This window comes from Uncinocarpus reesii, genomic scaffold (genome assembly GCF_000003515.1).
Source record: "Uncinocarpus reesii 1704 scaffold_1 genomic scaffold, whole genome shotgun sequence".
Lineage (NCBI taxonomy): Eukaryota > Fungi > Ascomycota > Eurotiomycetes > Onygenales > Onygenaceae > Uncinocarpus > Uncinocarpus reesii.
Window position 1 is genome coordinate 3095644 of NW_003052500.1, and position 13872 is coordinate 3109515.

At 49.4% G+C, this 13872-nt stretch overlaps 6 protein-coding genes across 6 annotated transcripts; 3 read left to right on the top strand and 3 right to left on the bottom strand.

Annotated features, from left to right (window-relative positions):
• Positions 1-419: 419 nt before the first annotated feature.
• On the bottom strand, positions 420-2869 carry UREG_01257 (uncharacterized protein; the record flags this gene model as incomplete). The annotated part of the gene is made up of 3 exons (XM_002541695.1): positions 420-1304; positions 1363-2562; positions 2621-2869. The coding sequence occupies 3 exons, from the start codon at positions 2867-2869 to the stop codon at positions 420-422; spliced, it is 2334 nt and encodes a 777-aa protein (XP_002541741.1).
• A 631-nt stretch (positions 2870-3500) lies between these two features.
• On the top strand, positions 3501-4238 carry UREG_01258 (tRNA (uridine-2'-O-)-methyltransferase TRM7; the record flags this gene model as incomplete). Its single annotated transcript, XM_002541696.1, has 1 exon — positions 3501-4238. The coding sequence occupies one exon, from the start codon at positions 3501-3503 to the stop codon at positions 4236-4238; it is 738 nt and encodes a 245-aa protein (XP_002541742.1).
• A 275-nt stretch (positions 4239-4513) lies between these two features.
• Positions 4514-7747, bottom strand: UREG_01259 (uncharacterized protein; the record flags this gene model as incomplete). The annotated part of the gene is made up of 1 exon (XM_002541697.1): positions 4514-7747. One exon carries the CDS (start codon positions 7745-7747, stop codon positions 4514-4516), a length of 3234 nt encoding a protein of 1077 aa, XP_002541743.1.
• A 596-nt stretch (positions 7748-8343) lies between these two features.
• On the bottom strand, positions 8344-8904 carry UREG_01260 (uncharacterized protein; the record flags this gene model as incomplete). The annotated part of the gene is made up of 1 exon (XM_002541698.1): positions 8344-8904. One exon carries the CDS (start codon positions 8902-8904, stop codon positions 8344-8346), a length of 561 nt encoding a protein of 186 aa, XP_002541744.1.
• Positions 8905-12353: 3449 nt separating this feature from the next.
• Positions 12354-12765, top strand: UREG_01261 (uncharacterized protein; the record flags this gene model as incomplete). The annotated part of the gene is made up of 2 exons (XM_002541699.1): positions 12354-12460; positions 12708-12765. 2 exons carry the CDS (start codon positions 12354-12356, stop codon positions 12763-12765), a joined length of 165 nt encoding a protein of 54 aa, XP_002541745.1.
• A 554-nt stretch (positions 12766-13319) lies between these two features.
• Positions 13320-13658, top strand: UREG_01262 (uncharacterized protein; the record flags this gene model as incomplete). The annotated part of the gene is made up of 1 exon (XM_002541700.1): positions 13320-13658. One exon carries the CDS (start codon positions 13320-13322, stop codon positions 13656-13658), a length of 339 nt encoding a protein of 112 aa, XP_002541746.1.
• Positions 13659-13872: the final 214 nt, after the last annotated feature.

Sequence of the window (13872 nt, forward strand, 5' to 3'; positions counted from 1 at the left end):
GATCGAGAGACAGGAGCACAGGTCATTTGAAACAAAATCCATTCGCGTTACTCTACTTGGGCACCGGGACAGGATCGGGAAGAGCGCATCGTCATGGATCTCTAAAGGTTGCAAAGAGCTTTAGATTACTTTCTAATGAGATTTCTGTGCTCCGCCGTTTGGCGTTTGCATTTATATCGTTGGTGTGGCCGCTTTGCTTTGGGATTGTATGTCCAAAAACTAGATATTCTGATTTGCATTATTACCACGATTATTCAATTCCCGCTACATGTAGCTCTTAGTGGAAAACTATACTGGGTATGGGTTAAACGCTCATAGGGAATCTGTCTTCTTGGGTTAGGGATAGATTCTTTGTTTTATTCATTCTTCTCTAGTTACTATTATACCTGGGTGGAAATGCTTGCTCAGATTGCAGCACATCAGAACGACAACTCCTCAACGTGCCCCAGAAACGCGGAATTCCCCTCCCCTTTTAACAAGGCATCTATATCCACCCTCCCTGCCGTCAGGTATTTTTCGCTAATGCCCACATTGAGCTTCTTAGAGAGCAACCCTTTCAACTGTGCCCTCAACCCCGCCATCTCAGCCTTGGAGAGATTGGCAGCTTTCTGTTCTCGTGCCTGTCTCCCTCCGCCACGACCGCGTCCTTTGCCTGTGCCCTTGGCTTGCTGTTCCGCAAACTCATCGCTGTCATAATCTACGCCAAGATCCTCCGCCGCGGAGCGCAGCCAGTCATCTTCCGAGGACAGCTTTTCCTTGGCGAGAACGGACTCCGTGATTTGCTTGGCAAGCGTGACGCGTGGGCGGAGGCGGTCGATTATGCGACGATCAAGGTCTATGGACTGCAGAGAAACCTTTTTTCTCTTGGGCTCTTCGTTTGCGTTCTTGGTGTTGGAATGGAGCTTGGCCACGAGCCGAGCTACACCGGTAGTCTCGTCAGGGGCACAGATCAGAATTGATTTTCCAGAGGCGGAAGCTCGCGCAGTTCGGCCGGAGCGGTGAACATAAGTATCCGCGGTTCTGGGCACATGGTAGTGGACGATGAGGTCAATGCCCTTGATATCGAGACCGCGCGCTGCGACATCAGTGGCAACCAGAATGGATGAGGGATCGGAGGATGGGGCGGAGAACCGTTCAACGGAGCGAAGCCGTGCTTTTTGAGCCATTGATGAATGCAGTGCGAAAGCCGGAAGGCTAAGATTTTGGAGAAACTGAGTGATGCGGCGGACAGCAGAGATGGAGTTTGTAAATATCAAAGTGCGATGCTTTGGGTGGTAAAGAAGAAGCGAGTAGAGAAATAAGTCCTGGTAAAAACAACGTTAACAGAATTCAGAAAGCTGCCGATACCAGGTAGACACATACCTTATCCATGGGTGCACATTGAACCAATCCTTCTTTCAAATTCTCGGCCATTTGGGAAATTGGGTTGACATCAATGAATTTCGGGCGTTCCTCTCTAAAATTCAGCTTTCGAAGAAGATATTCCATCGATTCCTTTTTATCAAGCAAATCGTCATTCCGATATCGAATCTTTCCAGAAAGCTTTTGCTGCAATCCCTTGTGAAACGTTGCGGAGAAAACCAGGGTCTGCCGTTGTCGCTGCTCTTCCTCTTCCTCCTCCGGTGATCCAGGCTCTGAACCTTCCTCATAACCCTCTTCGGTTTTCTCTACCCTGTCGAGTGCATTGACGATTTCTTCCGCCTCCTTGAAATGTCCTTCACTTAGCAGCCTATCCGCTTCGTCGATGACAAGAAATTTTATCCGTTTCAATTTCGTAAGGAACCCAGGCATTGATCCTATTACTTCCCAAAGTCGGCCCGGAGTCGCGATAATGATATCAGCATCAGCAAGCAAACGCTGCTGCTTGTAAATAGACAATCCTCCTGTAACGGATGCGATTCTGGCGGAAGTGTGCGGAGCATTACTGATCAAGTCTGTCAAATGCTTGTTGAGCTGGTGCGCGAGCTCTCGTGTGGGCGACAGTATCAGTGCTATGGGAGCTTTTCCCGAGGTGCCGTCCTCATTCGACGAAGCTGGTGCCTGACCGGTAGGGTATCGACCAAGATAGTGCTCAACGATCGGTATGCCGAATGCCAGTGTCTTGCCTGAACCGGTCGAGGCCTTTCCGATCACGTCGTGCCCTTGGAGAACAGCCGGAATACATGCGGACTGGATAGGCGTTGGCGAGCAGAATTTAAGTCTTGCAAGGCTGGTTTGCAGTTCGGCACGCAGACCCAGAGGATCCCAAGCCGAAACATCCGTATCCTCCTCTACTTCATCTTGCAATGCAGAAAAGGGCACTCCTGCCTGGATCCCATTCTCCTTCTCTTCGCGAAGGACACGCTCTTTCGATTGCTTATTCACCGCTGTATCATTGCTTGCATTATCCTTCCCCTTCTTTTTCTTGTGGGTTTTCCCATCAGCTTTATCGTCCTTTGCTTGGTCGATTGCGGGAATGGGTTCATCATCACTAAATCCGCTCCATTCGTCCCAGTTCTCGCTACCTGCGTTTGCGGCGTCGGCGGAGTTTTTGAGGATACCTTTTATTTTAGACTTAGATGCCTAGGATAAATAATCTGTCAGAACAGCTCGACGTTTGGCATCCAGCAAGAATACTGACCTTGAATTTGATTTCTCCGCCCCCAGTTGGCCTGATAATGTCCACGCCTTCGATTTCTTCTAGTCCGTAGAATCCTTCAGCATCGTCTATCCTGTCAGGCAAAGTAACAGTTTTCCAGTCCAGCTGGTCCACGCTCACAATATCCTGCGTCGAATCTTCGGCGCCGTTTGGAGCGGGAGCGTCGACCTTGCGTCGCTTGTTCGCTTTGACAGCGCGGCTTTGCTGGTTGCGAGAGCGCTTTATAGCCATGGCAGCATTGATTTGGATCTTCTTTCCTTTGGGCTTGCCTCTGACGCAGACTCGGACCGACCTTGCAACCCTCGTCGTTGAGCTGCGAGTTTGAACAAAAAATTTAACTTCACGGCGACTAGCGCGAGATCTTATCGCGCATTTAGTTTGATATCCCACCGAACTCCAAGCTGAACCTCCGGATTCCGCGAATTCGTGCCATTGCATATAATACTTATTGGCAACATCTGCCAAAATGGGCAAGTCGTCCAAGGACAAGCGTGATGCTTATTATCGCCTGGCCAAAGAGCAGAATTGGCGTGCCCGCTCCGCCTTCAAGCTGATTCAGATAGACGAACAATTCGACCTTTTCGCGCATTCTGACCCGGACAGCGTGACGCGCGTGGTGGATCTATGCGCTGCGCCAGGGAGCTGGAGTCAGGTCCTTAGTCGCGTACTGATAAAAGGGGAGAGTTTTGGACGAAGGGCCTGGGAGGACAAGAGGAAGAAGCAGGTAGAGGACCTGAGGCGATTGGAAACTGAACAAGGAGCCTCTCGAGGAGCTGCTCACAGCTCACAGGCGGCCTTGGATGAATCCCAGGTTCTCAAACCGCGCAAAAACGTCCGTATCGTGGCCATCGATCTCCAGCCCATGGCTCCGTTAGAGGGCATCGCCACTCTCAAAGCAGATATCACACATCCCTCTACCATCCCACTACTCCTCAAAGCTTTGGACCCTGACCTCTACGATGAAACCGACTCTGAAAATACGAATACCCCTTCTCCCTCCAAACCACACTCTCACCCTGTTGATCTCGTCCTGTCCGATGGCGCGCCAGATGTTACCGGTCTACACGACTTGGACATCTACATCCAGTCCCAGCTCCTGTATGCCGCGCTAAATCTCGCCATTGGCGTCCTTCGCCCTGGAGGTAAATTCGTGGCCAAGATCTTCCGCGGGCGAGACGTCGACCTCATCTACGCGCAACTCAAGACCGTATTTGAACGGGTTTCCGTCGCCAAACCACGAAGCAGTCGAGCGAGCAGCCTTGAAGCATTCGTGGTCTGTGAAGGGTTTATGCCGCCAGTAGATTGCAACGGGCAGTCCCGTTCCGGGTTTGATAATCCTATCTTTGGCGGTGCGAAATCTGGGGTTTCGCCTACCGTGGAGACAACTGAGACGGATAATATGCGGTGGATTCCGCCATTCATCGCGTGTGGTGATCTGTCGGCGTGGGATGCCGATGCTTCATATGAACTTCCGCCAGACCACGTTAGTCTTGACCCCGTCCAGCCGCCTACCGCGCCTCCCTATAAAAGGGCGTTAGAATTGAAAAAGGCAAAGGGCGGTGCATACGGGAAAACGAAGGGGGTGGTGTACGATGTTTAGATGCATATACTAGCGATCGAAGGAGTTTAGGATTATTTAGCCTTGTTGCATGCCTCCAGGTACTTTGGGGTTTGTTGGCCCCGATAGAAGATCTCGCATTGATGCTCAAGACATTTAAACGCAGCATAGAATATATATGAAGTAGGAATATGGATTACTATATTCTATTGATTACCCCCTCTTGGTCTAAGAGAAAGCAGAAACAGCATGATATGTTGAGGACTGCGCGTCTCGAATATATATTAACAACTCAACTTTTAAATTAGAAACGTAGCCTAGTAAACTTCCAAAACATATCTCAAGTCGTCCTTCAGCTTCTCAATCTCCTTTCTTGTATCTACCTTCCTGCCATTCGCCTTCGCATGAATCCCGATTGCCTCTTCCAAGACGCTCGTCACGTCAGGAACAGGCCATGTTGGGCCGCAAAGATAAAAAGCACCTTCTTCATGCAGGTATGCCCGTGTGATTTCGGGCAGAGTTTCACGCATCCGATCTTGGATATAGATCTTGTGCGGCTGATCACGGGAAAAGGCCCTGCCTAGCAGTGTGATCACTCCAGCAGCTTGATAAGCCTCCCACTCCTCTCCGTAGCAGTACTCTTCACGCTGGTGGCGAGAACCCATATAAAGAAGAACAGCGCCGACTTCTTTGCCTTGTGCTTTCTCGAGGGCACGGTGCTGAACAAAGGCACGGAATGGAGCGAGGCCAGTTCCGAGACCGGCCATGATGATCGGCTGTGTGGATTTTGGCGGCAATTTCATGACACTTGGCTTGACACTGACTGTGAGGGTTGTGCCGACCTTCAGTTTGCTCAGATAGTAAGACGCCTGTCCATAACGGGCTCTGCCTCTGGGGTCAACCCAGTCGACAACAACAATCATCAAGGCAACGGATTTCGGTGTAACCTTTTGACAAGAAGCGATGGAGTACTCTCGTCTTTTCATGGGGGATACAATCTTGACAAGATTGTGGAAACTGGGATGAGCTGATGGGAACTCTTGGAGGATATCAGCATACGTCACCGTGTCGACTTCAGATCGTTGCTTGAATTCCTCTGCGCCGTCGGTTCCGCCCAGCTTCACCAACTGGTCCTTCTCCTTCGGATCAGTTGCAAATTCGGCCAAAGATTCATAAAAGCGTTTTGGTGGCTTTCCAAAAATGTCGAGATTATGCGTGAGAGCTTGGTAAACGGTCCGGCTTTCCAAAACTTCTGAGTTCTCGCGGGAGGGAAGTTGGACAATTTCCTTGGGGTCCAAATTATAGAACTTGATGAAGTCATGAACATGCTCGGGATTGTTCTCAGCGTGAATACCAAGCGCTTCACCAATATCATATTTGAGACCAGAGTCGCCAAGATCAAACTCAATATGGAAGATATTTCGGTTGTAGGTGACGGGTGTGAGTCTTCGGTTTTCCTGAACGGTTACTGTGAATGTCTTTGTTGAGAGATCGGGGCGTAGCGAGTTTGCCGTTCCATAGGCTTCCTTGAAGCAAAGGCTCTTTGCAATCGTTTGCCAGCCTTCGAGTTGGGATGATGGTTGGATTTCGGCCTTGTCGAATGACGCGAAGCTAGTACCGCGAATATCGATTGGGAGCTGCTCGGTTTCATAAGCTGCATCCTCAACAACCTTCCACGACTCAGCGATCTCGATTTTTCGAAGCATGTTTTCGACGTTTGCGGCAATATTCTCAACAGCATCATCATTTTTGAGAAACGAAGCTAATTTTTGCAGGCCAACCGGCTCTAGATCGGGGAGTGCGACACGTAGGAAAGCAGCTTGTAAAGCCAAGGGCTCGAGGCTAGGATCTTGGCAGTCTATTGTGTTCAGGATGAACAACTCGACACCTTGCTGTGCAACGGCACTTTTAAACGATGCCGGTAGTCGTTTTTCGATATCTTCGTCGTTGACGCCCGGAGCATTGATAATTATTCGTCCGCCGGCTTTGAGGCTTGCTAACACTTGCACTTGCGATAGAAGGCGGATATCACCAACATAGGAAACATCTGCGGAGTTCACAGGATATGGAGCGTCGCTTACTCTCGAACCCTTTCGAATATCAGTACGGAGGACGCCTCCAAGTATTAGATTATCGTAGGTCGTGTTGCTTGAAACATTCAAAGATGAATCTTTCGCAAGGGCTTGGGCAAGAACGAGGGCGGCGGAGCTCGAAAAGTCGTTATCGACGTGCCAAAAGGTATACTGCTGGATTGAAGGATCCAACAGCTGTAAGACACCGGCTTCGATTTCTTCGGCCTGGAGAAGTGGCTGTTCAACGACCTTTTGGAAGGCTGCGGTAATTTTGGGGATATTCCAAGTGTCCTGAGGCGAGTACTTGATCTCAGTGCAGCCCTGGCGAAGGTGAATTTCACTGCTGAAGGTTAAAGTAGCAAGTACATCTTCGTAAAGCGTGGCGTGCATGCCATCCTCTTGAACTGCCAAATCACTTTGCACCTGGCCCAGGACACCAATGTTCCGAACAGACTTGGGAAGGGACCTGATGAATTCATCTTCGACAAAAGGACGGTAGATGCGCACATTGACAACACCAATACGTGAACCCTGTTCTGCTAAACGAGTAGCAACCTGCTTGGCTAACGAGGATTCGATTGAGCCAAAAGTCACGAGAACAGAGGTTGCTTCGGGGTGGCCATGATATTCGAACGGCGCATAATCAGTACCAAGTCCGTTGTTGAAAGCCTTCAGCAAGCTTAGAAGTTTGCCCTGATCATCCAGATGCTTTTGGTCAGATCCAGACAGTCCTGCGAGCACAGACTTGTATGCATTGTAAAGACCAGGCTGATCAAGCGTATCAACAACTCTGGTCGTCTCCCGACCGACCCGAACCCCATCGTAGATATGGACAGTGGGAAGGTGGGTTGCCAGAAGCGTCGAAAGCAATGCCATGTGCTGCGATTCATGTGCGGACTGACTAGCAACTAGGCCCATACCCAAGTCCTCTACCAAACTCATAGCTGTGGCATAATCTGAAACGAGTCCACTGGTAGGTCCGCCAATATAGTCGGCTGCGGCAATATGAGCCACAAGCGGGTTCGCTACCGAGTAAAGCAAAGACAGCTGCTCCAAGGCAGGCCGCATATACTGCAATGTAGCAGAAGATGCTATTATCGACTGAGGAATATGGCGTTTCTTGAGGTCAAAGTCTTTGGAGAAAATGTATCCTAGAGCAATGGCACCAGCACCTTGCCGCGTTTCCATTGCCTGCACAGTTGTTGGATAGCCATTGGCGTTTGCTTCGGATTGGGAGAACCACTCTCTCACGGCAGCATCGAGCCCAAAGGTTTCTGGAGAGTAGGCAAATAACTTGTCGGATAGAGCGTAGGCAACATGTTGAACCAGAGTCTGCGCTGTCACATAGGTCGGGCCGCCGATTGAAGAGAAGGGAATTGGGCGGCCAAAAGGCAGGGCCAACGACACAGGCTGTGTTTGGTCGACTCGCTGGAGGGCGGTCTCAGGGGAGCCTGCCGAAGACGGCTCTAAAGACCTCATTTTCAGAGATAGTGGTATCTAGGCAATATCGCCTATTTGAAGAGGAGAGAAAGAACGGGAGATGAACTGATCAATTCACCTTACACAGGGAACAGTGCTGGTATAACAACAGACGAGAATGAAAAGAAAAAGGGAAAAACTGATGGAGTTGAGGAGCCAACTCCATCTTTAGGCCCCTGAGTCCAGCACGACTGCTGAACCCGAGCGTCAGCGGCATTTTGCCGGCTTGACAGTGAGAAAGTCCCTCTTTCGGCATTCCAGGAGAAATCACGCAATTGCTTGCTGATTGACGCGCGAAATTGCGTGCTTGCTGGATGTGCTTATGTAACACGCCGCCAAAATGCGCTAGCCTGATAGGCTAGTTAACTTAGTGCTTATATAATCCAACGCCAAGCCAAGGACTTGTCTCCAGGTCTTTACCCTTTTATTGCGAAAATGAACCAGTTGCAGAATGTACTTCTATGCTCAAAACGCCAACAAACTAAATCATGCCAATAGAAACTGGTTGAGAGGACACGGCATCATGTGTACAGTACAACATTTGGACAACAATCGAAAGCCCCCGGTGAGTGGCTTGATTCCAAAGCAGCTCTACTTTACATCTTTGTAGAGTCATGGCCACTTCCAGCCTCTGCAGAAGCTCCTCCACCGTAGTCCACTTTCTTTCCCTTTCTCGGCGACACCCTCTTGCTCGGACCGTGCACAACCGACTCGCCGCGCCCGGACTCGTCCGTAAATCTCGAAACTTCTTGGTTTGCAGGACTAACATCAAGCGGGCTTGCCTTGCCTCTTCCATTCATGGCCGATTCTCTCTCAGATTCCTCCTTGGCACTCTCCGGCGTCTGATTTTTTATATTCCAGGCCGAATCTTGGGCTGCGACTGCGTTATCAGTCCCGGATTTCGAATATTCGTTCCGTTCTGTGTTAATTGCGTAGCGGCTATCTGGGTCATGTTCGTCCACGTAGGTGCTCCGCTGGCTGCTGCTCGAGACGCTGCGTCGAAGGATGGGTGAGGTAGACAACAACTTTGCGTTCGCCCCGGTGCTCGGTAAGGTGGTTACTGAGGATGTGAGTGAAGAAGTAGCAATGCTCGAATGCCGCGTCGCAGTGAATATTCGGTTGCCAGCCCGCTTAGCAACAGAAGTAAAGACTGACATAGTAACACTTCGACGGAGCAGTTAAAATTTGTACGGTACTTCGAGTGAATTCAATCCAAATTGTTGACGAAGAGCCTTCCTGTCAGCTTGTCCAAAGTCAGTGCGTTACGGGATCTGATGCCAATCAACGCTCGAGAATAGAGACCATACCAATGTTTTCGCAAGGTAAATAGTTTTACCTTTATCGGCAGTTTGAAGAAAGATTGAAAATGCAGCAACTCAATTGACCACTTCTTGCTTGCAGTTCAGTATGCCCCCTCAAGGTTGGAGGAACAGGAAGTGATGATGACGTAAACAGTTCTTGGATTGGCAGAAGCAAGATGAGTGACGTCATGAAGGCTTGGCAAGGGGCTTCAATTAGCCCTAAGCCCTGGTTGCCGTTTAAGTCAATCTCCCCCTTTTCCATCAAGACAACTGGATTGATGTCCAGTTTGTTAGAAAGAAAGTCAGCTCTCAAAGGGTTGAAAGGCACTCTCGAGCAGATGCCATAAATTCCAAAGTCATTGTATTTATAGTTCCGCTGAGCCATAGGAAAGGGATTTATCAACGCATTGCCGGACCCTCAGAACCCGCATGCTAGGGGGCGGGGGAGAGTAGCGTACAGAAGCTTCATGGAAAGATTGAATAAACATTGCACCATGCTAGGCGTATCTCAAAAGCCGCATTGATATGCCGCTCGATAGGGGATTGTGATGTGGGCTTTGAAGTAGGATATGGCACTGCGCCGACGAAAATGCAGCATACATGGCAAGAACCTGCCATCCTGAAAGGAATCTGAGACATAAGGCTTCAAAAAGGACTTCTGCAGCATTAATTCGTATCTATCGTAGAAAGCCTGAACGAAGGCTTGTGGTTGAACCAAAAAGGCAAAGATAGAAGCCGCGATGTGGCAGCTTTGAGAGACATGATACCAGAGAGTGAAGCGGCGGCACAGACTTGTCATCTAGGATAAACCTAGATAGGTCGCGGGGCTTGGTTAGTTGATGGTAAGACAAGCGATCTAACCAGGCATGGAGTCACATTCGGCAGATCCAAATCAAAGCGCAAGGCGAAAACAAGACTGTCGAAGTACAGTATGTATGTACATACATACCAACAACGACTTATGGGGCACCAATCTTACAGCAGCAAATCCACCGATTGACATCGACAAGGCGAATAGGGTACTATGGTCAATTCATCGGATGAGCTGTCCACCCAATTGGGTAATGCAGAATCATGGGCCAAGGGCAGGGTTTCTGAAAAAAGCCCCATATTCAGTCGGGCAGAAAAGTTTGGGTTTTAGAAAATCTAACGAACCGGGTATCCCTGCCGGTTGTCAGCCTCATTCGACGGCGCATCATAAGAGATCGAAGTAGACGCCTTTGACACGTCAATGGCCGCTATGGTAGGAAGCGAATGTGACCCGTTCACGCCTAGTCTTAGCATGCCTCCATGATTGCATTGACCGCTCAGACCCCGAGATAGATGGCGTTGGGGGCACACTATCACCATCAAGTCGCAGAAATTCAAGGCAACGGTCGGGGCCCTCCGTGACCCTGGCTTCTCGGGAACCTTTGATAGGCAAATGATAAACCTTGTTTTCAAGGAAGGTCAATTTATGGAATGATCCACCGAAACGAAACAAGTTGTTGGCTACCAAAGACGGGACGCCTACAGCTAGAACCGCTGATAGCACCAATTGAGGAATAATATTAGACCCAAGGGATCGCTTCCGTCTGTATCCACGCCACCTGGCAAACAGGCGGGGTATTAATAGGCAAAAAGGGGCGCGCAATGTGGCACCAATAAGGCTTAGCGCCTGCAGCCTAGCCGTTTACTCTTGTAGGGACATCAAGAACTGTACGTCGTCTGCAACAGCACGCTATCAGAGAGCAGAGTTGAATCAACATTAAGGGGCCAAAGGGAGTTGTCAAGCAATCCTAGTTTCGCGCCTTGAACTTAACTAGGGGAGAGTCGATGGCAAGGTTGTATGACTTGTTGTGCTCGCTAGTGAGAGCAATTGACGAGCTTGGTAAAACAGGGACCCAGACATGCACCAGGCTGCATAAGGATGGGCATGGATCCATTATGCGACCGTGAGCTAATGCAACGGGGTAGATGCATACCAGTTTGGAATCTAGTGGAATTGGAACACATCACTAGCATCCCACATGGTAGCTCCAAAATGCGTTCCTGCAGCTATAATTTGATATAGCTAGTTGCTCAACAGTGCGTTTCACTTGGTATTTGGATCACCTGAGTAGCTTGGACCCAGCTGTTTGGATACGAATCTGATGAAGAGGTATCTCGCTTCCAGTTTTCGAAAAAGGCTTCATCCTCAAGCAGTAAAGGAATTGTTAAATTAGAACCCGCGCCTACTCAATGGGTAGGTCCGGTGGTTGTGAGCCGGGGGTTTTTGTGGAAGGATGTTTTGGCCCCTTATCCCACTACCCTCGGAGAACGAGAACGACAGAAAAAGAAATTCAAGCTATGAATATGGAAAAGTACGCTTAGATTTGGTACGCATTGAATTAGTTGAAGCGCAACTTTGTTATGTTGAGCTGAGCTGTTCACGTTTTGTTGGTAGCCTTGTTTCAGCACACTTGGGCTTACTTGCGCTTCCTGGTAGATGGTCCCGTTCGCACGAGAATGGATCAATTGCGCCGCAATCTCATGAGATTTGTCTATTTCTGCCTAGAAGCGCTCTGGCCTGGCAGGATATAAGAGGCAAATAAGGTCAAGGATACGCCTTAGCTCAAGGCGTTGAGCATGACGTTAAACAGAGGTTTGGGATAGAATTGCTAGGAAGGCGATAAATTTTCCACATTCCTATCAGCCTTGACTGAGACGATGGGCACACCTAGCCAGACGCTGGTTGCCACGTCATGAACCCTGGCGGACTTTGGCGCAACACTCGCAGTGGAACTGAGATGTCAAATCCATGCCATGCTGAGTAGAAACATCCGCATCTCTGATGACAACGGTACTATGATGGTATGGGTTTCTGAGCTAGGACTTCAGGGGTGGGTCACTGAATTGCAACGGATGACAGGTTCGACAGATTGAGCAGTGAACGATCAACTTGCGTCCGCATATCGTGAAACACCATTATGCGATCAAGAGTGGCGTATACCCGTATCCAGAAGCCAAGAGAACAGAAAAGGGGTTTCGAAACTTGATTCTTGAAATGCTTGCATGCCGAAGCAAGATGTTCCAAGTGCGGATTTCCTAAATCTAGTCCAGTAATGGAAAGGTGGCAGCTTTAGATTCCATAGAAAAAGGCGTAGATATTATGCATGAAAGTCCATCGTCGATCCAGGCTGCACAAGTGGAGATAGCCATACGAGGGTGAACGTATCAGCCAAAGTCGTCACACCCGGGCGAAGGGGGCCAGTCCCCAAGCAAGGTACAGGCCAGTCGCAAGGCTACCAAAGACTGGCAATTGGCCAGAGTCATCGAACATCGAAATGGATGGGTATTTCAAACACGGGTGGGGTCAACCGATGAACCCGGAAACGAATATCACAAGTACTATAGCAAATCTCGTGAACAAAAGCGGATGTGGCCAGGCCAGGTGAGATATCAGGAAAACGATAGATTGCAAGGTTGTATCAGGGATTGGAGCCAGCTGGCACGAATGGGCCATTTGTCAAAGACGCCATCTCGTTGATCTTCGCTCAAGTGAGCCTCGGGAAACAGCTTGCGTAGAGGATGAACAGGGAATGCTGAGGCAAAAGGCCGAAGAAGCGGTCCGCAGGATCCAGGATAAACCATCCGGTAGAGCAAGGAAACTTAATTGAGAATTCTTGCTAATGGAAAAGATGGGTGGGCGGTGGCAAGCGATGGAGCCACGACAGCGAAACAGCCATGCTAGATTGATAGCAGTTGAATTGCAGCTGCATCAAGAAATCACATCCTCGTACACCGTAGCGGGCTGATGGCAAAAAGACCCCACTTGGTGATGCACGAACTATCACAACCTTAGTGAATGAAACGGGAGGGAAGGCAGCCAGGTCATCCGTCGCAGCCGATGGTGAGCCTGATCTGCTCTGCTATGGTGTCGGTGCGGAGAAGGATGGACTAGGATTGATATCGCAGAGGCCTGATATCTCCCACCCAAAGACATAAATATCGTTCGATATCCCGTAGAGGAGAAGGGGTTTCAGAAGACCAGCACCGGACATCGAATCCCTCGAGCCTCAATCGCAAATAAAGATAGGCCAATCCTCAACGAAACGGAACAACTTTGAAATTTTCATCGCAATCTTTTCATTCATAGAAGAAGCTTAGCCTATCGATCGACGGTATCAACACCTCGACCAACAGCAACAGCCCATACCTGAAACCTAATAGACGGTTCTCAAGACCGAGTTCGGTAAGCATTGGTTTAAACCGGCAAGATGGAGACATTGAACTAACCATGATAAGAAACAATGTGCTTCTATAATCAGAAGAAGTATGCCTGCGGCGACTGGTCGTGGAGCAGTTTTGCCGCCAAGTGCAATCACGAGTATCGAATGGGCGAAACATGCGGCATGAAACTCGTCAACCACACCGAGTTTATTCAAACTCAGTGCAAGTTGTGTGAGAAAATCGCGACAAAGTACCGCAGACGAGACGGCGAGCTTGCACGGATACGCCGCTGGCATGACGAGGGCAGCGTCATGAAGGCCTCCATTGAACGGTCACAGTCCGCCGTCAAAGACTTGGAACAGGAGATCAAGCAGCTCGAATACGAACGACAGATGAAACAGAGAACCCTGGGGAAATAATTGGAAACGGAGGGCCTTTGGGGGAAGAAACCACGGAACGCTGACGACCTTTGCCTTTCCCAGTTTCCACTGCATAGTTTTTGATTGGTACTGCTTTCTTCGACGGTTTGGTATGGATTCTCGGGATAACCATGTTCTTGACTTTGCATTTTTTTGACAGATGTTTCCCTGCAATTTTCAATTTGGCTGGCTGGTGCAGGGAGGTAATTGGGTT